Here is a 24,428-nt window from a genome sequence, read left to right on the forward strand (position 1 = left end):
TGCAACAGGCAGATCTAATCTGTCACCGAAAAAATAAGCGAACCGTGGATGCCTCAGGGAGGTCGGTGAGGGGAATGATTGAGAAGGTGCCCAAGGGAGCTTTCCAGGGTGACAGCTCCATATCCCCACTGGGGCCGGGTACACGGGTGGAAACACACCGAACCTCACTGAATGGTTCACTAAAAGTGTGTCTAACACACTGTGCAGAAAGTTACCTGAAAAGAGAAACTGTTGATAAACACTGGGCCTGAACGAATGATACGCAAATGCTAAAGGTCTGGGAGGGAGTGTGGTGCTCGCTATAGCCCACTCTGAAACGCATGAGAAAACCCACGCAGACGCGAGGACTGGACAAAGAGACGGGTGAACAGCTGCGCGGTCAAACAGACAGACCAGAACTTACTCACAGGAACTGATGAGGGGGATGTGGGTGTTCAGGGTACAACGCTTTCAACTTTGCTATGAATTTTAGAAGCTCCATAAAAAATGTATTGGGAGAAAAGCTTATAAAAAACTAAAGGCCAGGGGCTCCCGGCTGGCTCAGTCGGTTAGGAGACGGACTCTTGATCCCAGCTCAGGTCTTGATCTCAGGGTCGTGAGTTCAAGACCCACACTGAGCTCCACACTGAGTTCCACACTGAGCGTGGAGCCTACTTAAATGAATTCAAGTAAAAAATAAAGGCCAGAATCCGGAAGATGGTGGCTGGGGTAGTGAGAGGTCTGGGAAATGCTGCATTTGGAAAACTGACTTGGTATGTTTGGCACAGCAAATAAAAACGCAGGAAAAGGAACATCTTCTACTGTGCACACTGGCAAGCAAACTACATTTTTCAGCCGCAAAGGAGAAGCAGGAATGTAACAGGTACACGCAGATTCAGTAAGGAAAATGTTGGTTGAGGAGGTGCTCACGATGAGGACATGCCGCCCTCGGGACTGAGGAGGCCCCAGCACTGGAGGTCACCCAGACACAGAGAAGCTGCAGACAAATTCTCAAGCGGGAAGAAAACACATGACCCCAGGAAGCTTTCCAAACTCGGAGTTTCTACGCTTTTTTTTTTTTTTTTTTTTAATTTTTGTCACCCATGTAAGTATAAGTCTCTCACAGGGCCAATGTGGTGACACCAGACATGAGTGGACGAGGGGTAGGAACAAAACTGGAATTCCGTCCCAGTTCTTACATACCATCATGGAACCCCATGACAAGGAAGGATGGCCCTTCAGTCTGGCGTCCCAGGAAAGGTCCCTATCTGCCTGGCCAAATCCTGACCGTGGGCTGCATCAGCACAAACGCCCCGAGAAGCTTGCAGGCCGGGGGAAGACGGACAGGACAGACAGGACGGACAGGGCCTGAGCAACCGGGAGAGAGGAGGGCACCAGAAGAACACATCATCCAGTGTGGAGTGCAAAAACCGTGCCAGCCGGGGACATTCTTCCTGAGCAGCTCTGTGTTACGTGAAGAAAGAGACAGACAGACAGGGAAGGCAAGTGCGCTCCGGGCCGGGAGGCAAGCCCAGACAGGGCCAACCTCCCCACTTCCGGCGCCGACGCTGCAACACCGGCATTGGTGGACCAGGTGCCCCATCAAAGCACCTTCCCTCGGTTTCCGACGCTAGACTTGTGGGTGTTCAGACTCCCTAGACCCTACACCGCTTTCGCACAGCCGAAATCCTCAATATTTCGTCGGACACTCTGATTCCCTTCAACACTTCCTCTAACCCAAATTGTCCCAACACAGCAAATAAGCGAAAATCTTCATAGAAGAAAAGGCATTCTCATCCCCAAAAAAAAAGACCAAAGAGGAAACGAAGCAACAGACTAGAATGACGGTCCCAGGGGATTGTGCTTGCACAAATCTGTCCGCACGCGCAGCCGTGCTGGTCAGGTCCGTTAACAGCGTGTCTGGGTGCCCGTAAAGCTTCCCCCACGACCTGCTCAAGAGCCCACAGCTTGGCCTCACGTGCTGCGTGTGCCAGTGCAGCTCAGGCTCACGCACACACTCGATGAAAGCCAGTGCTGCCCGGGCACCAGGGGGGCTCAGTGGGTTAAGCCTCTGCCTTCGGCTCAGGTCATGATCCCAGGGTCCGGGGATGGAGCCCCACATCGGGCTCCCTGCTCTGCAGGGAGCCTGCGTCCTCCTCTCTCTCTGCCTGCTGCTCTGCCTAGTTGTGATCTCCATCTGCCAAATAAATAAATAAAATCTTAAAAAAAAATAAAATAAAAAAAATAAAATCTTTAAAAAATAAAACAATTAATGCTTTTTTTTTTTTTAAGATTTTATTTATTTATTTGGCAGACGGAGATCACAACTAGGCAGAGAGGCAGGCAGAGAGAGAGGAGGAAGCAGGCTCCCCGCAGAGCAGAGAGCCCGATGTGGGGCTTGATCCTGGGACCCTGGGATCATGACCGGAGCCGAAGGCAGAGGCTTTAACCCACTGAGCCACCCAGGCGCCCCCCAAAAATTAATACTTTCTGAAATATGTATTTTCTATCATTAGCAACATAGCCAGTAAAATAATTTTTTAAACAAATAACTTGAAGCAAGTCAAGTCACTGAACTGTTTTCCATGCTTCCAATCCTGCTCTCTTTACCCATCAAATGGATACATTAAAGTGCTGTTAAACGAAAGTAGTATTGCCAAAATCCACATTCGTTCCTATTAATTTCCTGTCAAAAACTCTGAGCTCTTTTTGGCAGATGAAAACTCAAATTCAAGGCTCTCCAGGATCTGAACACTGCTTGCCTTCCACACCACCGCACACTCACAGCTCTACAACCAAACGACTCACCCTTTTCCAAGCGTGATACTGTTCTTCCGCACGTCTGTGCTCGCTGGGTACTCTTCTACCTATCTGTAATATCCACCTGTCTCCATTCACCCCAAATTTCGTCTCTTTCAAAGATTTTATTTTTAAGTCATCTCTACACCCAATGTGGGGCTCAAACTCGCAACCCTGAGATCAAGAGTCACACAGTCTACCGACGGAGCCAGCCAGGCGCCCCTCCCCGCAAATTTCTTACTCCTCCTTCAAAACGGAGATAAAACATCTCGACACCTGAGTCCTTCCCCAGCCCACCCACCATACGTCCACCATCCACTAGGAGATTAAACCCTCTTTTAGGCCACTGGGCACCTTACGCACAAGCCATCGTAGCCCCTATCACTTTGCAACGTAACTTGGTCTGTCTCCCCTACTCGGGCCAAGGTCCTACAGGGTGCAGGCCATGCCCTATTCATTCTGGGATCACAGATGCGACCCCCACCGGACCCCGGACTCAGGGCAGGACTCGGAGCCGTACGTGGATGACGAACAGGCTTTGAGACACAGGCGTAAATCTAAAGAGCTACACAAAGAAACAGTACGACAAGCCTCGGTGTCCCCCTCGGAGGGGCTGCGAGCGTCGGCCTACACAGCCCGCCCAGTAGGCACGGCAGGCGCAGGGGGTGATGAGATGGCCTCACGGGAGCAGACTCACTGGTGATCCTCACGGCGCGGTCGGTGCGGAAGTCCTCCGTGTCGGGCTCGTCCAGGTCCTCTAGGAAGTTATACTCGGGGTCGTCGTCGTCATCGGCTTCATCTAGGAAACAAAGACTTCGGACACTTACTCCCCGTTCGGAACTCCTCAGATGAAAATATAAGATTTTCAGCTCTCTAAGACTGTTGCACTAAAGTTTTTAAAGAACTTTTTCTCCCCAGTCTGCTCCCCAGCTCATCTCCCACAGCTGACACATCCCACCCAGTCTCGCCCGTAAGCCAAGTTCTCTCCTTCCTGCAGAGAAGATGTAAGTCGGCCAAAATGCAGCAAACGCTAGAGAACTGAACACGGCATCTATCTCAGCGGCCCCACCTGCACTAGTGCACCCCGTGAAAACAACGCTGTTGGAAAACTATGTGTACAAAGGCACGGATGGTGAAGGAAAGGTGACCCTAATTCCCAACAACTTGGGAATGGCTCGAATTCTGAAGCCTGAGCCTGAAACAGGACACACGTGTAAAACGTGCACGTGCAGGACTGCGCACAACCCAAATGGAACAAACATGGGAACCCTCAGCATGAGGAGTAACTCCGTCCAGTGAGACTCAGAAATAACTAAAAATACACAAAAAGACTGAACACTTGTTAGGCAGGCCCAGAACGAGGGCTGTTTCTCTAACGCTGGTGCTATGACTCCTAGATAAAAACTGTGAGGGAGTCACTGAATTACAGAATTGTTACATTATCAGGTGATTTATGTTATGAAGTTCCCGGACAACTCTAGCCAAGTGCTGTCTGGAGAACAATCCAGGCTGACGGAAATGTCCTGTGCACGCCTGGCTCAGTCACGGCAGCTCCTGGCGACAGGCGGCACCTGAGAACTTGGAATGGGGCGAGGACAACCGAGGGACTGAATTAAAACAAGAAACAGGGGCGCCTGGGTGGCTCAGCTGGTGAAGCATCTGCCTTCAGCTCAGGTCAGGATTCTCGTCGTTGGATCGAGTCCCACATCAGGCCCCACCGCTCAACAGGGGGCCTGCTTTTTCCTCTGTCCCTCCCCCTGCTGTGCGCTCTCTCTCTCAAATAAATTAATAAAAATCTTTTAAAAAGAAAAGAAAAGAAGAAAAAAAACTCTGCCACATGGAAATAACTGAATTCCTCACTACTATGTAGCCATTACACAGAAGACATAGTCTCTATGTGTCACAGTGGAAAACTGAATTCTATCGTTAAACCAAAGTTGCGGACGCAGAACGATGCGCGTACGCGATTCCTCTCATGGGAAAAAGTACCGAGGTGAGTATGTACTTGCCTAAAGACACAGCAAATCACTACGAAGCATTAACATGAGTATTTTCCTCTCAGTATCCTTCCATAATATTTCCGTTTTTTGTAATAAGTATCTTTCATTAAAAATAAAAATATATACACACAATTTTGATTCATAATCACTGGGAAGTCTGTACTGTTTAGCCCCCATCTAACCTGATGTCTTCACTCCACATTTATACTCAAGTTAAAATATATTAATTTGCACCGTTTACAATGTAGCTATTTAAATGTCAGTCTTTTTCATCCACTTGTGCGTTTATGCTCCCCATAAAGGTTCTTCAAACCCTTATGAAAGGAACCCTGTCTTCCCCACCCCTGCAGCACTCTGGACGTCAGCATCTTCACAGCAAGCTCTGCACAGACGCGCCGAGGGGAGCGTGCCCGGGTTCGGAGCCGCATCTGTTCGTGTGCAAGAACCACAGCATGCAGCTTCTGCCCACACCACACACGTGGGTCGGCCCTTATTCTTGGAGCACCTGTTTGCCAACACGTGGGAGAGTCATTCAGGAAGGTCTCTTCCGAGCTCTTAGCTTTTAACTCCTTGGTGGTGGAACCTGCCGTCTCGCTCCTGACTGATGGACAAGGTCGCCCCCCCGCCCCGCCCCGCTGAGCTCCACTTGCTGTGAGCCTCCAGATTCTCATTTTTAGTAGCGTGCGGGTCCCGCGGCAGGAGAACACGCAGGGAGAGCCACGCGGGCAACAGGAGAGACCACAGGCGGCTGGCACGCGGCTCTGGCTCTCTGCGCGGCACTACTCCCTCTCCGCAGCGCTCAGTGAGGTCCGCCGGTGGGCAGGACGGTCCACACCTTCCTACTCTGCCATTCATCTGTCCTGACACATGAACAACAGCAGCAAATACGGAGTTTCACAGAAGGAGGACTGTCCCCTCCCCACGAGCCCCACGAGCCGTCACTGCACTTTCGCAGTCCACCCTGACCACACGCGCTCACGCCTCCCAGGCCAGCAGCTTCCGGTATTTAGGACGCATCAGGACGGGATCCCTACGTCACAGCCATTGAGGACTCTGCCTCAGCGACAGGTGAGGCCCGGAACCCGTGCCGGTGACCATCACAAGCCGGCACGCCACCACACACGACCGTGACTCAGGTTCTGGGGACAAAGCCAGGAGCAGCACTGCCTCGGGCTCCCAAACGCCTGACACCCAAGGCCCTGCCTGGCCTTTCCTCCTCAACAGCCACCATCTCGGCTCTTTCAGCCACGCCGGTGGGAATCGGGGAAAATCGGGGCACGAGCTGCTGCCATCACGGATAAAGCCGTGAGGACCTGCCTTCATTCCGGCCACTACTGTGTCTTAGCTTGGGCCTAAGGACAAAAGGAGGCAGAGCGTGCTGACGAAGGGTCACACCCATTCCACAAGGGCTTTCTGTCCCCGAGCCTTCCTTCAACGGCACACGGTCCGAGGACAGCATGCTGGACTTGAATTCTAGCAGCATAACAAACTGATTCGGCAACATGGGGCAATGCAACAAAATTCTCGGCTATTTCTGTGAAATGGACAGAACCACATCTGTCCCTGGTCATGCCCTTCTGCAGAGACTCAGCCTTGGTGTCATGGAACGTGGGGTCAGTTGGTAGAAAAAGGTAGTGTCAGTAAACAAACATCAAGAGATTTATAAATCCTGAAAAATACCTGTGATCCCTCCGGATCATGAAACCATCATGGTGGGGAGGGGCTGTCACAGTTTTCTTTATACGGTATTTGATTTCTCCCCACCGAGCCTGTGTTGTTCCTGTAGTTACAATGCAGAGACTAGAAGACTCCTCGGAGGACATGTACCCTCCTGGCACCTCCTCTCCTCCCCGGCGTGGCTGTCAAACGTCCCGAGGCCCCGCTCAATTCCCGCCTCTCGCGGAGCGGTCTCCGAGCCACCCTCTGTTGGAACATGGGCTCCCTCTCGCCAAACACTGCAACAGCATTCATGCCGCCGTCACAGTCCAAGTTTGCTCAACTTCATTCATCTGAAATGCTCTGTGCATCTAACAGTGGACCAGGCACCGTTCGTGGGCATTTTAACCTATGCCATAATGCTCACGCTCCTTATCTCTCGTGACCTTAGCACCGTCTCATAAAAGGAGAGCAGCCAACACTTGCCGAGCCGCGGATCGCGTAAGGAAAAGCTCTGTGATGTAGATTCAAGACTCACTCTGCTTCTTTCACTTACTTACGCTGACTCACTCCTGCCTGACCTACACGGACACTCATTCCGTCTGTCTCCACTGGAACCGGACCGCCTCTCGTTCATCTTAAAGCATGACTCTCCTCCACCTGCGAATCGTACGTGGCTGTTCTCAGACGACTGGGAAAAGAGTAAGAATGTGCTCTGCTTGCACATGATTCGAGTGTTTAAGAACGTGTGAGTCTTCCAAAACACAGCTGGAAAGAACATTCTGGTCACTCTCCACTGAAAAGTCAAAAAGGATCAAGAACAAAATTTCCCCAATTCCATCAAGAGAACGTGACATCATCTGAAATCACTATAAACAAAGACAACCCCTCACATCCTGCCAACCTAGAGAAGTTTATGGCATCAAATGAGGCCCAATTCCCACTAAATACAAGCCAGATCCCCGACGACAACCGGCCTAAGGTTTCTGTCAGTAGATAGAAGTGGGGAGTCCGAGTCGCAGCCCGACACCACACGGGCTGCAGCAGGGAGAAGCCAACACTGCTCCTGCCTGGCGAGGAGTGTCTCCTGTCTGCCTACTTCTGGAAACGCCATCGCAGCTCCACACGACAACTCCAGCCGTGCTGCCCCTGCGGGCGCCGGGCACCGCAGCACCGCACGCCCACAGCGTCCCCGGGCAGCACGTGCGGCGCCGAGACCGCGGGCCTGTGACCAAGCCCAGCCCACGTGAGCTGTCTCTCTGGACTGTGAAGCGCAGCCTACGGCTCCGAGTCCCGATGCGGAGACAGAGCGGGACCTTGACGATGCGCCCAGGACCACAGGAAAACCACAGGCGTGAGGACGGAACCGACGGACAGAAAGGAGCACGGACACCGGCTCCGGGGACGGAAGGAGGCCCTGCGACAGCGGGCTCTCCTGCCCTGCCCCAGGTCCAGCTCCGGGCGACTCGCGTCCGGCCCAGCGGTGGCGCGGGTGTTAGGAGGACCCTAACGAGCGCGCGTCTCCGAGCGGTCCCTGCGCGCTCAGGAACCACGGACAAAATCACTTCGGACTTTACCTTTCAGGGGACGATCCTTCGCGTCCCAAAGACTCCCCAAAGGGCTCGTGAGCAGCACCCGAGAGGACAAGAGCCAATGGTCCTGTGATAGCGACGGGTGCTGAGGACCGGGGCTGCGCTGTGGGGTGACTTCTCGAGTCATGTGTCGCACACTGGAGACTAACGGGACATGTGCCAACTGTCCTCGAAGAGGACATGTGCCCCAAAGGGAAGGACACTTAACTACTGATTCAGAGCAAATTCCGAGTGACATAAATTAAACTCGGGGAACCGAGAACACCCCCTTCCTCCACGCTTCTGGCTAATGAAAATTTTACCACAGAGATAGCGGACAGAGCAGGTAGAAAATGCCAAGACCCCACTTACCCTCGTTTCCCACATCATCGTTCATGAGCCCCCCCAGCCACACCTTCCAGTCCTCGTCGTCTGCGGTATTGGGGTCATACATGTCTGGGGTGATGTCTGGAGCCCGGAGCTCTGCCTCTAGCTGCCCCAGGGGAACGTCTTTCAGAGGCATCTTAGAGCGGGTTCGGAACGCAATGAGGCTGTCGTCCATGGGCTTGCCGACAAAGAAGGGATAACACATGTCACTCAGCGCCCGGTGCTTCCCGACTCGCCAAACCTCCTCGGACCTGCACCCTTTCCTCCCTGCCTTAAATCACGAGGTCTCCCCTCAGCAATTTGGGTTTCTTATTCTTTGAGAGACTTTAAGGACAATGACGTCAGTTTTCAAACCGACATCTCAAACGTCTAGAGCAGCTTTTCCAAGACATGATTTACCATCAAATTCACCCTTCTGAAGCGTATGGAGGAGTGCATCTTGCTGTACCCACGGAGCTGGGGGCCATCACCAGTATCCAACTCCAGGACATTTCTCCGCACCCCAACCCTGCTGGCAGTCACTCCCCCGCCCCGCCCCCTCCCCGTCCCTGACCAGCACTCGTCTCCCGGCTGTCTGCGGGTCTGCTCAGGCTGGACGTTACACACGGGGACTCCTACAGGACGTGGCCTTTTGTCTCTGGCTCTTTACTTAGCCTGACGCTTTCGGTTCATCCGCGCGCGGCGGGCGTCCGCACCGCAGTCCTCCTCACTGCGGGACAACACCCCATCTACACTTCGGTGCAGGAAACCCGTGCTGTTTCCACTTCGGGAACGCTTATTATGCGGACTGCCACGAAGAACACCTGTGTACCTGCTGTGACCCGGGCAGACGCCTCGCATTCCCCTGGAGCCACACGGCAGCTGCAGTAACTCTGCGGAACCACCGACCCACCGGCCGTTCCACACCCCCAGCGGCAGCGCGGGAGGCCTTCCGTTCCTCCCCGTCCCTGCCAACACTGCTGTTCTCCACCCTTTTTCTAATAACCAGCCTAGCGGGGGGGGACTGCTACCTCGTACTTTTCACGTGCAATCCCCTGGCGCCGAAGAATGGGCGTGCTTCCGTGCGCGCGGCCCGGTGCGTGTCTTCTTCAGAGAACGAGCCATGCACAGCCTCTGCCCATTTCCATGGGTTGTCTTTTCGTTATTGGGTCATAAGCATCATCATATATTATGGATACAAAGCCCATTACTCCTCTGCTTTCCTCTAAGAGTTTTCTACTTCGAGCTCTCATACTTGGGTCAATGATCTGTTTTACATTATGTTTTGTATTTGGCGAGAGGTAAGGGTCCTTTATACTTTTGGATGCGGCGCTCCAGTTGTCCTAGCGCCATTTGCCGAAAAGACTACCATGGCACCGTGACTGGTCTTGGCATGCTTGTCCAAAATCAGTCGACCACAAACGTAAGGATTTACTTCTGGACACTCGATTCTATTCCACTGATCCACGGGACTGTTCTTCTGCCATTACCAACCTGTGTTCGCCGCTATTATGGCTCTGTAATAAATTGTGCAGGAAGCGTAGACCTCCAACTTGTTTTTTCAAGATTGTTTTAGCTATTCTGGGTCCCTTGCATTTCCATGTGAATTCCAGGATAAGCCTATCCATTTCTGCCCCCAAAAAAGCAGCAGCTGGGATTTGGAGAGGGATGTTAGGAAGTCCTCCCTGGATGCCTGCAGCCACCTCCTAACAGACTCCTTGGTTTCCTCCCTCGCTCTCTTCCAGGGTGCTGCCCACACCTCAACCACGGGAAGTGTCTAATGTCAATCAGAAACTATCAAACAAAGCTTTCCAAATGTGAAAATAAAATCTAAACTCCTTATTGTGTTCCTAAGACCCTCACGACCCAGCCCCTGCCCAGCTCTCTGTCCTCACACCCACTCCTCTCTCCCCTGGCCCACGGGCATCAGCTTGCTCCTGTCTCTACCACACATCAAAGCTACTCCCACCTCAGGGACTCTGAATGTGCTGTCTCCTCTGTACGGGACACTTTTCCCCAGACCGTTTAGATGCATGGCTCCTTCTAATTCAGATCTCGGCTCAAACGTCACCTCCTCAGGAGGCTTTTTTTGTTTTAAGATTTTATTTTTAAATAATCTCTACACCCAACCTGGGGCTCGAACTCACAACCCCAAGACCAAGAGTCAGATGCTCCACTGACTGCACCAGCCAGGCGCACAAAGAGGCCGCTGCTGGATTTGCAGGGGAAGCACTGTGAGGGGCACTACCTGACTTCTCGGCTCTCATTTAGCTCGTGGCACTGAACGCTACTGGAAACCATGTTTATGGCGTCTCTCTCTCTCCAACAGACTACGACCTCCAAGAGGAAAGACCTCTCTCTCGTACACTGCTACTCCCCAACTTCCATCACTTGACACGTGTATGTATAAATGGTTATACGAAACACTGAGACCCCCCAAACACTATTTACTCGCCCCAAAGCAGGTGATTAGATCAAATGACCCTTTCGAGGTGTTCCACTCACTATTCTCTTTTTAAATTTTCAGACAGACATATTTTTCATTAACCTACAAGACTGGTAGAGAAAACCCGAAACATTCAAACAAACTGGCTAACTGGGATTCGGAAAGTCAGCAGCTGACAGTGACCAGAGTCGAGACTTTTCAAGCAAGAATAAGCAACGGATGCTAACACTGGTGGGCAAAAAGATGTCTGGCCTCAAAGGATATCCCCCTAAGATACATATTAGTGAATTTAACAAGGAAAAATAGCATCATGATGAGGAAATCAAGCAGACACCACCATAACCATGAGATCCCAATTCACACAACAGGTGCCACAGGCCTCCTGATGTGATGCACGGGGAAGAACGTGTCGATTCCGCGGTGTCTGTGAGGATGTAACCTGAGTCTAACTATGAAGAAATACCAGAAAATCCTAAGCTGAGAAACATTCTGTAAAAAAGCAGTCTATACAGATCAAAAATGTCGAGATTATGAAAGACAAATACTGAGAAACTGTTCCAGATTAAAGGACGCCACAAGGGCGCCTGGCCAGCTCACGCAGAAGAGCGTGGGACTCTTGATCTCGGGGTTGTGAGCTGGAGCCCCACCCTGGGCACAGAAACTACTTAAAAACAAACAACAACAGGGGCGCCTGGGTGGCTCAGTGGGTTAAAGCTGCTGCCTTCGGCTCAGGTCATGATCCCAGCATCCTGGGATCGAGCCCCGCATCAGGCTCTCTGCTCAGCAGGGAGCCTGCTTCCTCCCTTCTCTCTCTGCCTGCCTCTCTTCCTACTTGTGATCTGTCAAATAAATAAATAAAATCTTAAAAAAAATAATAATAATAAAAATAAATAAATAAATAAATAAATAAATAAAAAAAACATGCCAGGAGATAAGACCTTAAGTGTGGTCCTGGACTGGGTCCTGCAACAGGGGAAAATGTTTCTTTTTCTAGAAAAAGCACTACTGGGACAACCGGTAAAATCTAAGGGCCTTTACTAGATTAGATACTACAACTTCTTTTCATAACGGAACATTCTCATTTTTAGAAAGTCAATTCTAAATCGTCCAGACTGCAACAGGCTGTAAAGGGACACAAGTCAACAAGCATGTGTACACAGAAGCGGCCGGGAGTGACAAAGCAGCCGCACCAGAGGCTATGCTCCGGGGGACCCGACACAAGGCTGTTCCCCTGTGCCACATTTTCAAAGGCTGTCCACGGAGTTGCAGGTCTCCAAACACAACCACACAAACCAAACAGCAACAAGGACCTGCACTGCGGGCGCTCACTTGTCTGCCACACTTCAGCATCTGCCCGTCTCCCTTCCCAGCCTGAGCGGCAGCAACGCTGCTCCGTGCGACCTGCGCAGGGAGGCAGTGGCACTGTTTACCTGGAAGGAGTCCATGCAGACGGGACTGGAAGCCAGCTCCTCATCCACGGCGTGCAGCTTCTCCATGAAAGTACTGTCCCTGCTCTGCTTGGGCTTCGGGGGCGGCGGGGGCCCCATGGGCACCACTTCAGCACTGATGTGCCTGACGGCAGGTGTGCTGACTTTCTCGGCCTGATCAAAAGAGGCAACTAGGTTAAAAAGTGAAAGGGAGGGGGGCGCCTGGGTGGCTCAGTGGGTTAAGCCACTGCCTCCGACTCAGGTCATGATCCCAGAGTCCTGGGATCGAGTCCCGCATCAGGCTCTCTGCTCGGCGGGGAGCCTGCTTCTCCCCCTCTCCCTCTCTCTCTGCCTGCCTCTCTGCCTACTTGTGATCTCTGTCTGTCAAATAAATAAATAAAACCTTTAAAAAAAAAAAAAAATGAAAGGGAGGGAGGGGGGCGCCTGGGTGGCTCAGTGGTTAAAGCCTCTGCCTTCAGCTCGGGTCATGGTCCCAGGGTCCTGGGATCGAGCCCCGTGTCCGGCTCTCTGCTCGGTGGGGAGCCTGCTTCCCCCTCCCTCCCTGCCTGCCTCTCTGCCTACTTGTGATCTCTGGCTGTCAAATAAATAAAATCTTTAAAAAAAAAAAAAAGAAAGAAAGGGAGGGAGGGAGGAGAGGAGACAGAGGAAGAGGAAAAAAAGGGAAAAAAAAAACACAAAAAACAACAAAGTGGGAAGACAGGGGCACGTCTTTCCTATACCAGGGATCTTCCTCTTCCTCTTCCCACCCAGACAGAGCTCCAGAAAACAAAGCACGGACAAGTACATTCATCTAATTAGGCTCCATCTTCTTTCCAGTGTAGCCAACAGGATGCTCCTTAGGTTACCAAGAGCGGGAGATCTAGTAAAAATGGCTTCGGACAATATTAAAAAGAGGACAGAGTGCAGGGGGAGCCTGGGCAGCTCAGCCGTTTCGCGTCTGCATTCGGCTCAGGTCGTGATCCCGCAGTCCTAGGATCGAGCCCTGCATCGGGCTCCTCCTTCTCCCTCTCCCCCTCCCCCTGCTTGTGCTCCCTCTCTCACTCAGTCTCTCTCTGCCAAATAAATCAATACAATCTTTAAAAAAAAAAAAAAAGACAAAGACGACAAAGGTAGAAAAGAAACCACTCGTCACCCGTCTCGGCCCCCGAGTGAGAGCGCGGAAAAGCACTCTCCCTTCGAGGAGTCCCACTTTTCCTGCCAACTGTTCACTCACTTAAAGGACTTTGTTTTGTTTTGTGTTTTGTTTTGTTTGAATGTAACTTACTTATTTACTGAGAGCACATGAGAACACGCACTAGCAGCGGGAGGGACGGGGGCGGGGGAGAGACTCTCAAGCAGACTCAGTGCTCCACGCAGAGCCCGACATGGCCTTGATCTCACATCCCTGAGATCACGACTTGAGCTGAAACCAAGAGTCAGACGCTTCCCTGACTGGGCCACCCAGACACGCCGACTTAAAGGACTTTGAAACCTGAACGCTTGGAACCAGCCACAAGGACCCGGAAGATGCCGGCATGAATAGTGATCTCGAATCCTGGCAGCTCAGCCTCACCAGGCATGGCCACCAGCCTGCTCCGACCACCTCTCCCTCATCTCCCCGCAGACTCACCTCTGGCAGCACGCCCGCCTCCTCCTCGGTCTCGGTCATCTCGGAAGACGGCCTCACCCTGGACTTCTTTGCCCCCCGGGGAGACGAGGCGGTGCTCTCGACATCACTTTCCAACAAACTCTAAAAGACAAATTCAGTTCAGGTTTCCATTTCTGACCATGCCTCATCCCACTGAGTCTGATATATCTCAAGAAAATGAACCAATTTAGCAAGAGAAAATGAAAATCAAATAGAAGTTTAACATTGTGAGGGGAGCTCAGAGATCAGACTGTCCTCCTCATCAGAAGTGCAAGACAGGGGCGCCTGGGCGGCTCAGTGGGTTAAGCCTCTGCCTTCAGCTCAGATCATGATCTCAGGGTTCTGGGATCGAGTCCTGCATCGGGCTCTCTGCTCAGCGGGGAGCCTGCTTCCTCCCGCCGCCACCCGCCTCTCTGCCTACTTGTGATCTCTGTCTGTCAAAAAATAAATAAATTATAAAAAAAAAAAAGAAGTGCAAGACAATGGTCTAAAATCCTTCTACAAACAAGTCAAATACACTAAGAAACAGAGTATCGCCCAGCAGTGAAAATGAGCAAAGGGCAGCCGATAAGCAACAGTATCAATGAACCACAAAGGAGTAATGAGGAAACAAAGAAAACAAAAAAGCAGACACAACTGTGCACCTCTTGAGGTTCAGAACCAGTACAAAACTGGACTAGGGTGTGTCGTGCTGCGTCCCCAGGCGACAGAACTAGAAAGAAAGAGCACAAGGGATGCGCCGGCTACACTACGTTAAGGCCTTTGGGGGACACTTCACGACCACTGGCCTCATGATGACTTAGGCTGTATTTTGCAGGGTTTATGCTGGGCACAGTGTGTGGTACACGTGTGTTCTAGTTCACAACGCAAAACATGAGATCATCAAGGGAACCTGAAGAGGAGAAAACAGCTCTCGGTAGGTTTTAGGCAAAGAAAGGAGCAGGAAGAACTGTGTCTCGCTCCAGACCAGGGCACAACGCTAAGGAAGCCTTCCGGAGCCCCGGTGGTCCGTACGCGCGAGCAACGCTCACGAGGGGCCACTGACCTCCTCGGCCGTCTCGTCCTCCTCCTCGTCGTCTGGCTGGTACTCCTCGTCGGAGGAGTCGTCCTCCTCCAGCTGGATGTCCACAAACTGAGGAGGCTGCGTAAGGACAATCACAGAAAGAACTGAAGTCACGGGAAACCCAAACCGTAGGTGTTTGAAAAATAAGAGGAGGAAAGAGCAGGAAAAAAATCAAAGCAACGAAGAGCGGCCAGAGCCAGCGGGAAGAGGCACAGAGACCCCGGGCGGGAGCGGGAGCGGAGAGCGGCGGGGCGGAGACCAGACCAAATTAAAACGAGCAGAAAGACCCCCCGAAAGTAACAAACAGAAAGGAGGTATGGGTTTCGAAACTGATGCGGTCTTTCTGGAAAGAACAGGAATTACCTCTCCCGAGTTTACCTTAATTTCATTGGCCTTCTTAATGGGTGAAATATTCCATGTTGGAATTACCTACCAACAAAGAATGTGAATAATTACGTTCTCTTAGCGGAAACCGATGGGTTTTCATTTTTGCTTCCTCTTCCCCATCACAAAGAGCCATGGACCTAAGTGCGGCTGCGGTGAGGGAGGGGATGAGCTACCCCTGAGGGGACACAGAAGTATCTGTCAGAATTTGCCAGAGAAAGGAGAAAAGCCTCTATGTCCATCATCAGCATTTCTGCCTTAAAGCTAGTTAAGACTGTGTTACCCATATGTATCTGTCTTACCTACTTTATTATTCTTTTTTTAAATATAATTTTTCTAAGTAAACTCTACTCTCACCGTGAGGCTCGAACTCACAACCCTGAGATCAAGAGTCACACTCTACCCACAGAGCCAGCCAGGTGCCCCTGTCCTGCCTACTTTACATCACAACTTGTGTTCACGTGGAACAATGAACTTGAAAACTCCCTGTAACCTATACTAGTACACACACCTAAGATATCATAGGTAACAGCAGCCTTCGGGCAGCAGTATTTTCTTAATCAATTACATAAATCCATCCGAAGTTTGCATCCTGATAGCCAGCCATGACCAGCTCTTACAGAAGGATTTAGGAGTGAAGCATCAAGTTGTCCCCAACTTATTTTCAAATAGATACAGGAAAAAAACAAGGGATAGATATAGAGATACAAAGCAAATATGGCAAAATTTTAAAGATGTTAAATCTAAGTGGAATATAGATTCATTGTAAAATTATGACAACTTCTTATATGTTTTAAAATAGCCAAGTTGGGGGGCGCCTGGGTGGCTCAGTCGGTTAAGCCTCTGCCTTCTGCTCAGGTCATGATCTCAGGGACCTGGGATCGAGCCCCATGTTGGGCTCCCTGCTCAGCAGGGAGTCTGCTTCTCCTGCTCCCTCTGCCGCTCCACCGAACTCGTGTGCGCTCGCTCGCTCTCTCTGAAATAAATAAAATACAATCTTAGAAAGTAAGTAAAGAGGGGCGCCTGGCTGGCTCAGTCAGTTAAGCATCTGACTTCGGCTCAGGCCATGGTCCCGGGGTTCTAAGACCAAGCCCTGCATCGGGCTCCCTGCTCAGCAGACAGCCTGCTTGTCCCTCTCCCTCTGCCTGCCACTCTCCCCTCTCCCTCTGTCTGTTCTTTAAAATATTTTATTTATTTATTTGACAGAGAGAGAGAGAATGTGCGCACAAGCAGAGGGAGAAGCAGGCAGAGGGAGAAGCAGGCTCCTTGCTGAGCAAGGGAGCCTGATGTGGGGCTTGGTCCCAGGAGCCCAGGACCATGGCCTGAGCTGAAGGTAGATGCTTAATGACAGAGCCACCCAGGTGCCCCTAAATAAATTAAATCTTTTTATTTATTTTATTTATGTATTTGATACAGAACAACAGTGAGAGAGAGAGAGAGACAGCAGGCACAAGCTCCAGGAACAGCAGGCAGAGGGAGCAGAGTCCCTGCCAAGCAGGGAGCCTAATGTGGACCTCGATCCCAGGACTCTGGGACCATGAGCAGAGCCAAAGGCGGAAGATTAACCAACTGAGCCAGTCAGGTGTCCCAAAAGAAAATCTCTTTAAAAAAATTAGTAAATAATAAAATAATAGAGTTGGGGTGAGACTTTTTAAAGAAATTTTCTAAGGTTCTTATATGCTGCCGACAAAAAAAAATGCCCCTGAAGTGTGTAACTCCTTGATCACTTAAGGTGACCCAACGAGTCATGCTATGAATAAAATCCAACAGGCCACTGGGTTCCGTCTCCACGAGGAGCCTCAAGCTCCCCACCTGTCCTTTGCTCCGCCCTGTTCCGGCTACTTCTCTCACTTGGTTGAGCCCGGCGCCATACAGGTTGAGGGGAATGAGCCGATACCGGTCCACACCCTTTCCCACGTTTGCGTCCGAACCAGTGAGGTTCCCTACAGCCAAATCCACCAGGACAGGGAGCGGCAGCGTCTGGGACGGTGCTGAAGTCAGTCTACTGAGCATTAAGAAGTGAAGAGCGGCGGGCTCCAACCCTCCCTCCCCCACCTAAACTGTGGTCTTGGCCTGTCCAGCTTCTCTGCATTCATTCATGGCTGTACAATCCAGAGCCTGATCCGGATCTCTGTTTCCAGATCAAATATGGAATTATTGTTACTCGTGCTCTGCACGTCAGGAGACTCACACAGCTTTGTCTCACCGACAGCTGCCTTCATCACAGCTACCACGCGTGCTCATTTGGGAGGGTTACGTAATTCCTGGAGAAAGATGAAATTTCACTCTATGCAACCAGGCTGAGCCCACTCGACAAAAGAACACGATGTGGCCGTCACAAAAAGCCAATGCTGCTAGGCCACACTGGGAGGAGGGCTGTGTCTGGAACACAGAAGGTCCCTAACTTCGGTCCGCACAGCTAACCCCCATCCGGGGCAGGAACTCCACGTCAGGCACACTCTTCAAAGGATATGGACAAACTAAGCACATTCGGAGAAAAGGATCACGTTGGTGAATGTACTCACAGCCTTGTTTGTCGCGTGAAGCCCGATTAAAAAAACATTTAGCAACCAAAGAATATTATAGAAAGACACACTAGTTTTCTTCTACTAGAGAAAAGGTCACGTGGAAGAGAACAGGTTCATTTCTTCTATGGGGCTGAAGAGAACAGACCCGAACAAAGGGACAAAAACAACGACACGCATTTGGGGTCCACTAGGGAAATCTTCGTCACTATCAGAGATAAACCAGACCGCCTCACACCCATCGCCTGCCTGTTACGGACACAGAACACAAATTGGACAGGCGCTTGCTGAGCAGGAAATAAATGGGTCCCAGCATCTGTGACCGAGTACTCCAGAAGCCTTCCCGTGGCTCTCATCCCCCACTGTGTGCGAAACAACCACCTGCTGTTTCCAATAATGCATATTCCCGGGCCCTACTCCTGGGTCCTATTCCGGGTCTGAGGGGCACCATGGCACACGCATTTTCAGTGAGTGCTTGTGAGAGACCCCACGCCAGGATGACCTGATACAGTATCCCCTGAGACACAGCTGGAAAAATATTCCTCTAAACCCTCTGCCAAGTGTCCCCTAAACAGAAAGGCTGCTCTGGCTCAGGGCTTCCGACTGTCCGCCGGTCTACCGCGTGGACAGAACGGCAGGACTTCCTCGACTACGGACGTGAGGAGGATGAGGCCTCTGGATGCCGCCTCCACTCATCTTTTACATATATTTCTTCGAAGGAGGCAAACCCAGGCCGTGATAAATCTTTCCTATATTTTTTTTCCTGCAAATAACCTAGAATTAGACCTTATTTACCAGATGAAAGGAAAAAACAAAAACAAAAACACAACACCCACCACTCCTTTTTCCACCACTTCCTTCAGTTTCGAGCGTGTCATTTTGGGCTCCTGAGGCAGGGAAAATGAGAAGGAAACAGTCAGTAACAATCATCATGCGGATCCGGGGTTCTGCGGCGCTGACTCTGCTCCCAGCTCGAGTGTTGACAGACTCCCGAGCGACCTCCCGTACTCGCCCGTCGACAGCAGCTCTGCCCCGCGCAGGGAAGGGAGACACCAACTACTCACGAACATCGGCATGTCCTCCGTCTCACTGATGGCCGCTTTCATCATCGCCACCACGTGCTCGTTTGTGATGACCTCCTGCAGAAAGACGGGATCCCACGTTATGCAGCCAAGACGTGCCAACGAGGTAACAGCCACTTCCCTGTGCCTCCGCTGGATACGGAAACGGCTTCCAGGCGGGGGGAAGGCCGGCTCCGGCCAGAAGCACCCAGGCCCAAACCGCGACAGAGCAGGGAAGCCCAACGCCACAGCTACCAGAAGCAGGAGCGCGGGTGCGGGTCACGGACTCTACGCGTCTGGGAAATGGTAACCAGCAAGGAAGGCTCTGTAATCAGCCGTGCGGACACCCCTGTGTGCACAGCTCAGACTGTGCCCCGGCACCCCTGCGGACCTCCGGACCCACAGAAGAGCGAGCCCACTGCAACACTACCGCCCTCAGGCGTGCCAGCCGACGCCCGCAAGGCAGCAGAGGAAGAGCGGACCTGGGGCCCCGCCCGGACCCTTCCGAGCAGCTGCTGAGTGCAGCGGGGCTGGGGCAGGGGCACCGCCCAAAGTCAGCCAGTCCCACACCGGGAGCCCCGCGTCCTGCCCCCGCGCCCGGGCCGTCCCGCACGCACGTGCAGGATGTTGCGCACGTTGACCGCGGTCAGGTTGTGCTGCTTGGCGCCATCCTCCAGCGTGCGGTCCAGCGCGGCGTCCAGCTTCAGGTCGCAAGCCCACGGCCCGCCCTCGGGACCCCGGCCATCCCGCCTCCGCTTGGTGCCCTTTCTCTTTCTCCGCCTCTTCTCACTTTCTTCACCGCCTTGCTCTTCTGCAAATAAACCGAGAACACCGTGAGACTCTCCAGACCGAGGCTCCCAGAACCCACCCCAGCGAGCCAATAGCGACAGAAAAGAGGCTGCCCGCCAGCTGGCCTTGGAAATGAAAGCAGCAGGTGTGGCGGCTATGGGGGGGGGGGGGGGCGCGGCAGCCAGCCCTCCACACGACCACAAGGACGGAGTTACTCCTGTGAACAACCCGAGGAGGCCGGGACTACTGCTTTTCCCATTGTACAGATGAAGAAATTGAGGTAGAGAGAGTAAGAAACTGTCCCAAGGGCTAGTAATGACAGAGCCAGGCTCTGAAGCCTTGCTCTCCAACCCTGACACCCACAGTCCTAATGACTACTGTGTGCAGCCCAGATGATACACCAGAAACCCCGGCTTCGTGTCTCAGTGCTGGACGACCTCGGCAGGAGTCTCATTTCCTTCTTCTGAAATACAGACATGTGCCTCTCCGGGATACCATGCAGATTAAGTGAAATAATACAAACCAGAGTGCTCTATGCCAGTGAAACAGTATACAGTGTAATCTGTCATTATCATTACCCAGTTCAGAAAAGAGAAAAACAAGGAGGAAAGGATAAAAAATTCACTATGAACTGTACCAAAAAAGGGGACGGTGGGGGGACAAAGTTACCTCCGTTCTACAAGAACATATAACCAGACAAAAGGAAAAACTTTTTTTTTTTTAAGATTTTATTTATTTATTTGACAGAGATCACAAGTAGGCAGAGAGGCAGGCAGAGAGAAAGGAGGAAGCAGGCTCCCCGCTGAGCAGGGACCCCCCCACCCGATGCGGGGCTCGATCCCAGGACCCTGCGATCATGACCCGAGCTGAAGGCAGAGGCTCAACCCACTGTGCCACCCAGGTGCCCCAAGGAAAAACTTCTTCATTAGCAGAATCTGCAAAGTCTTGAGATACATTATCATGTAACAGAGGTTCTCATCCTTCCAATGCTTTCAGGCCTGCTACCCTCTGAAAACGAGGATTAGACAGGATTCACATGAACATGAATGACCTCTGTTTAAAAAGATTTTGTGACCTTCAAGCCATACCCTGGCAATATTCACATAGTGAAAAGTTTTCAGTGACTTCAAACAATTGCTTCTGCACTTGTGAACACACACCAAGAATTTGATAAATGTGTACAACTCTTAATCCAGTAATTGTTGTTCTTAAGGAAACAATTAGATGTGCAGAGACTAATCATCACATTTCTCACTGCAACATTAATTATTTTAACAAAAAGATGGGAAACTACTAAATGTCCAACATTACAGGAATGGTAAACTGAGCACCAGTACAAACATACACCAGCCTGTAACAGAGCCACTAAAACTTCTTTTTAGGGGCGCCTGGCCGGCTCAGTAAGTACAGCGAGTGACGCTTGATCTCAGGGTTGTGGGTTTGAGCCCCACCTTGGGTGCAGAAATTACTTAAATAAAACTTTTTTTTTTAATGGTCTTTTTAAGCAAGGGGGAAAACAAGTAAAAATGTCTACAAAGAGCTTTAAATAATATGGAAGTTTTTTTTTTTTAAAGATTTTATTTATTTATTTGACAGACAGAGATTACAAGTAGGCAGAGAGGCAGGCAGAGAGAGAGGGAGAAGCAGGCTCCCTGCGGAGCAGAGAGCCCAATGTGGGGCTCGATCCCAGGACCCTGGGATCATGACCTGAGCAGAAGGCAGAGGCTTTAACCCACAGAGCCACCCAGGCGCCCCAATATGGAAGTTTTTCTGATAATGATTTTTAAGGGAAAAAAAGAAAAGGCAGAATTCAAACATGCACATCTCAGAGTGGTATCTTCCGAATCAACCGTGCTGCTTCGAGGTACGACCCATAAGATAACACCTGCAAAGAATTACAAAACCTCCCAAAGCACCTAAAGAATGATAAAGCTCTTTACCACTTTTATTTTGAGAAAGCAGCAAAAGGGAATTACACACCGACTCCCTAAAGGCCCCTGTGTACCTCTCTTCTCGCCTCACCAGTTCTCCACCCATTCTCTCCGCACCGCTCCGGGCCGCCTCTTTCCGCGCCCCCATCCTCTTGCACCCCCGCTCACGCAGACCAACCGAGCCAGGCCTCGGCTTCTGCCACACGCCCTTCCCTCCTCATCTTCCCTGCGCCACACAGCAACAATGACCCAGGAGAAGAACAACAAGGATTGCGGACACCCATGGAAGCTCCTATCCTATCACATTATTAATAACACTATCAACTGCAAAATTTAATCTAGGGGCCCCTGGGTGGCTCAGTGGTTAAGCCTCTGCCTTTGGCTCAGGACATGATCTCAGGGTCCTGGGATCGAGCCCCACATCAGGCTCTCTGCTTGGCGGGGAGCCTGCTTACCACCCCCCCCCCGCCTGCCTCTCTGCCTACTTGTGATCTCTGTCTGTCAAATAAATAAATAAAATCTTTTTTTTTTTTTTAAATTTAATCTAGAGGGGAAAAGTTTCAAAGAGATGACATAAATTCAAACTATTAACACCATACTAGAAACAAGAAAGTTTGTTAACGGGGCGCCTGGTTGGCTCAGTTGGTTAAGCAACTGCTTTCAGCTCAGGTCATGACCCTGGAGTCCGGGGATGGAGTCCCACATCAGGCTCCCTGCTCAGTGGGGAGTCTGCTTCTCCTGCTGACCTCTCTCCTCTCATGCTCTCAAATAAATAAATAAATAAATAAATCTTTAAAAAGTTTGGGGCTCCTGGGTGGCTCAGTGGGTTAAGCCTCTGCCTTCAGCTCAGGTCATGATCTCAGGGTCCTGGGATCGAGCCCCACATTGGGCTCTCTGCTCCGCAGGGAGCCTGCTTCTCCCTCTCTCTCTGCCTGCCTCTCTGCCTACTTGTGATCTCTGTCAAATAAATAAATAAATAATCTTAAAAAAAAAAGTTTGTTAACTAAAAACATCACCAAAACAATAAAATCTTCTTTATAAAATTTAGACATACAAAATGTAGCCAAAATCCACAAAGAAGGCCAATGAAGGAAATATACAAAGGAAGCAGCTAAACTTTACGAAATGTTATATAGTTAGTTGATGAGGAATCAAGCTGTTCTTTAGAACAGAGCTTCTCAAACTGTCTTTGACAAAGCACTAGTTTTGCTTTCGACCAAACCATTACAGATTTATATTTCTATTTATTTCTTTTTTAAGATTTTATTTATCTACTTGAGAGAAAGAGAGATAGCATGAGAAGGGTAAAGGGCAGAGGGAAAGGGAGACACAGACTCCCTGATGAGCAGGAGCCCGATGTGGGGCTCAATCCCAGGACCCTGGGATCATGACCTGAGCCAAAGGCTCAATGACTGAGCCACTGAGGCGCCCTAGACTTATATTTTTATAAAATAAAATTAAGAATATAGCCATCATGTCAAATGTTGCAAAATTTCTAAATTTTTACTCTGGGTTTCCATAAATAATTTGTTTCAAACCAGTTCTCAAACTGGCACTGGTTCTCAGACCCCACTCTGAGTAGCAATGCTTTAAGATATACATTGAAACACTTAGCCCGACTAAAAATACTATTTAAAAAAGTAAAACATAAAAATTATTTAAATAAGACCCTTGTCTATGTGTCATATACATATACAGTGGCTCAGTTGTTAAGCGTCTGCCTTCGGCTCAGGTCGTGATCCCAGGGTCCCGGGATTGAGTTTCTCATCTGGTTCCCTGCTCAGTGGGGAGTCTGCTTCTCCCTCTTCCACTCCCCCCTGCTTGTGTTCCCTCTCTCACTGTCTCTCTGTCAAATAAATAAATTAAATCTTTTTAAAAATTATTTAAATGAATTGTGAAGAAAGTTTATCATAAAATTTAAATGCCAGTATTTCTCCTGGAAAAATCATTAGAATTAGCATAATTCCATTTAGAGGAGCTATCTTATAAACAAGCCATCAAAATGGGGTTAAAAGTCTAAATTGCATCGCACCTGTCTCTCCTCTGATCTCTGATTTTACTGCGGAGTTGTTATTAGGGAGTACACGAAGGAGAATGTAATACATCCAAACTCCAACACACTGCACCAACGATTAAAAAAAGAACAGATAATTCTACTATTTGTTACACTGCTGTAGAGCTAATCCTTTATCTTCTAAAATACTGGGATTCCACTGACTCTGAAGAGCTGAAATGTAAACCTTAAAAAAAGGAAGTCCCTCTATAAAGATCAGACTAGGAAAAATGCAGAAGAAAATCTAATTTTTCCTTCCACAAGAAAGATAGAATGTGGCTAAAAATAAGAGAGTCCCTGAAAATTAGAGCTAATGATGTAACCAATACATGGCAAGTCAAATGCGATGCAGACAGACCGCAGAGTGGACCAAGTGGGCGCACGAGCCGGGGGCGTGCCAGGGTCTCCGACACCACAGCTGCTCGACGGCCCCGCCAGCCACACAGCCGGGATCTCGGGAGCTGGCCACGACGACACTACTGTTTTTCACAGATGAAACCCTGCCACCAAAAACAACCGCAGAACTATACAAATCTACAACCGACCTTTGGGCAACACAGGTTTGAAATGTGCAGGCCCACATATACGTGGGTTGTTTTCAATAAATACAGTCCAGGGGCGCCTGGGTGGCTCAGCTGGTTAAGCGTCTGCCTTCAGCTCAGGTCACGATCCTGGGGTCCTGAGATCAAGTCCCACGGGGGGCTCCTTCCTCGGCAGAGAACCTGCTTCT

At 50.5% G+C, this 24,428-nt stretch overlaps 1 protein-coding gene across 10 annotated transcripts in view; it reads right to left on the bottom strand.

Annotated features, from left to right (window-relative positions):
* GON4L (gon-4 like) overlaps positions 1–24,428 on the bottom strand; it is a 65,166-nt gene that overhangs the window by 25,639 nt on the left and 15,099 nt on the right. For 9 of the 10 annotated variants that reach the window (XR_013968050.1, XR_013968051.1, XR_013968052.1 and 6 more), the window contains 9 exons: positions 19,543–19,736; positions 18,929–19,003; positions 18,701–18,751; positions 15,334–15,384; positions 14,938–15,033; positions 13,875–13,994; positions 12,248–12,418; positions 8,378–8,570; positions 3,476–3,577 (listed from right to left, as the gene is read on the bottom strand). Coding sequence is in view for 6 of the 10 variants with exons in the window: in XM_080824904.1 (XP_080681030.1) it covers positions 3,476–3,577; positions 8,378–8,570; positions 12,248–12,418; positions 13,875–13,994; positions 14,938–15,033; positions 15,334–15,384; positions 18,701–18,751; positions 18,929–19,003; positions 19,543–19,736 (1,053 nt within the window). In the remaining 4 variants the exon portion in view is untranslated. Of the gene's footprint in view, positions 1–3,475; positions 3,578–8,377; positions 8,571–12,247; positions 12,419–13,874; positions 13,995–14,937; positions 15,034–15,333; positions 15,385–18,700; positions 18,752–18,928; positions 19,004–19,542; positions 19,737–24,428 lie in introns of those variants that run through there. The other variant, XM_080824902.1, reaches the window with a different exon arrangement.

This window comes from Martes martes, assembly GCF_963455335.1.
Source record: "Martes martes genome assembly, chromosome: 15".
Taxonomy (NCBI): domain Eukaryota; kingdom Metazoa; phylum Chordata; class Mammalia; order Carnivora; family Mustelidae; genus Martes; species Martes martes.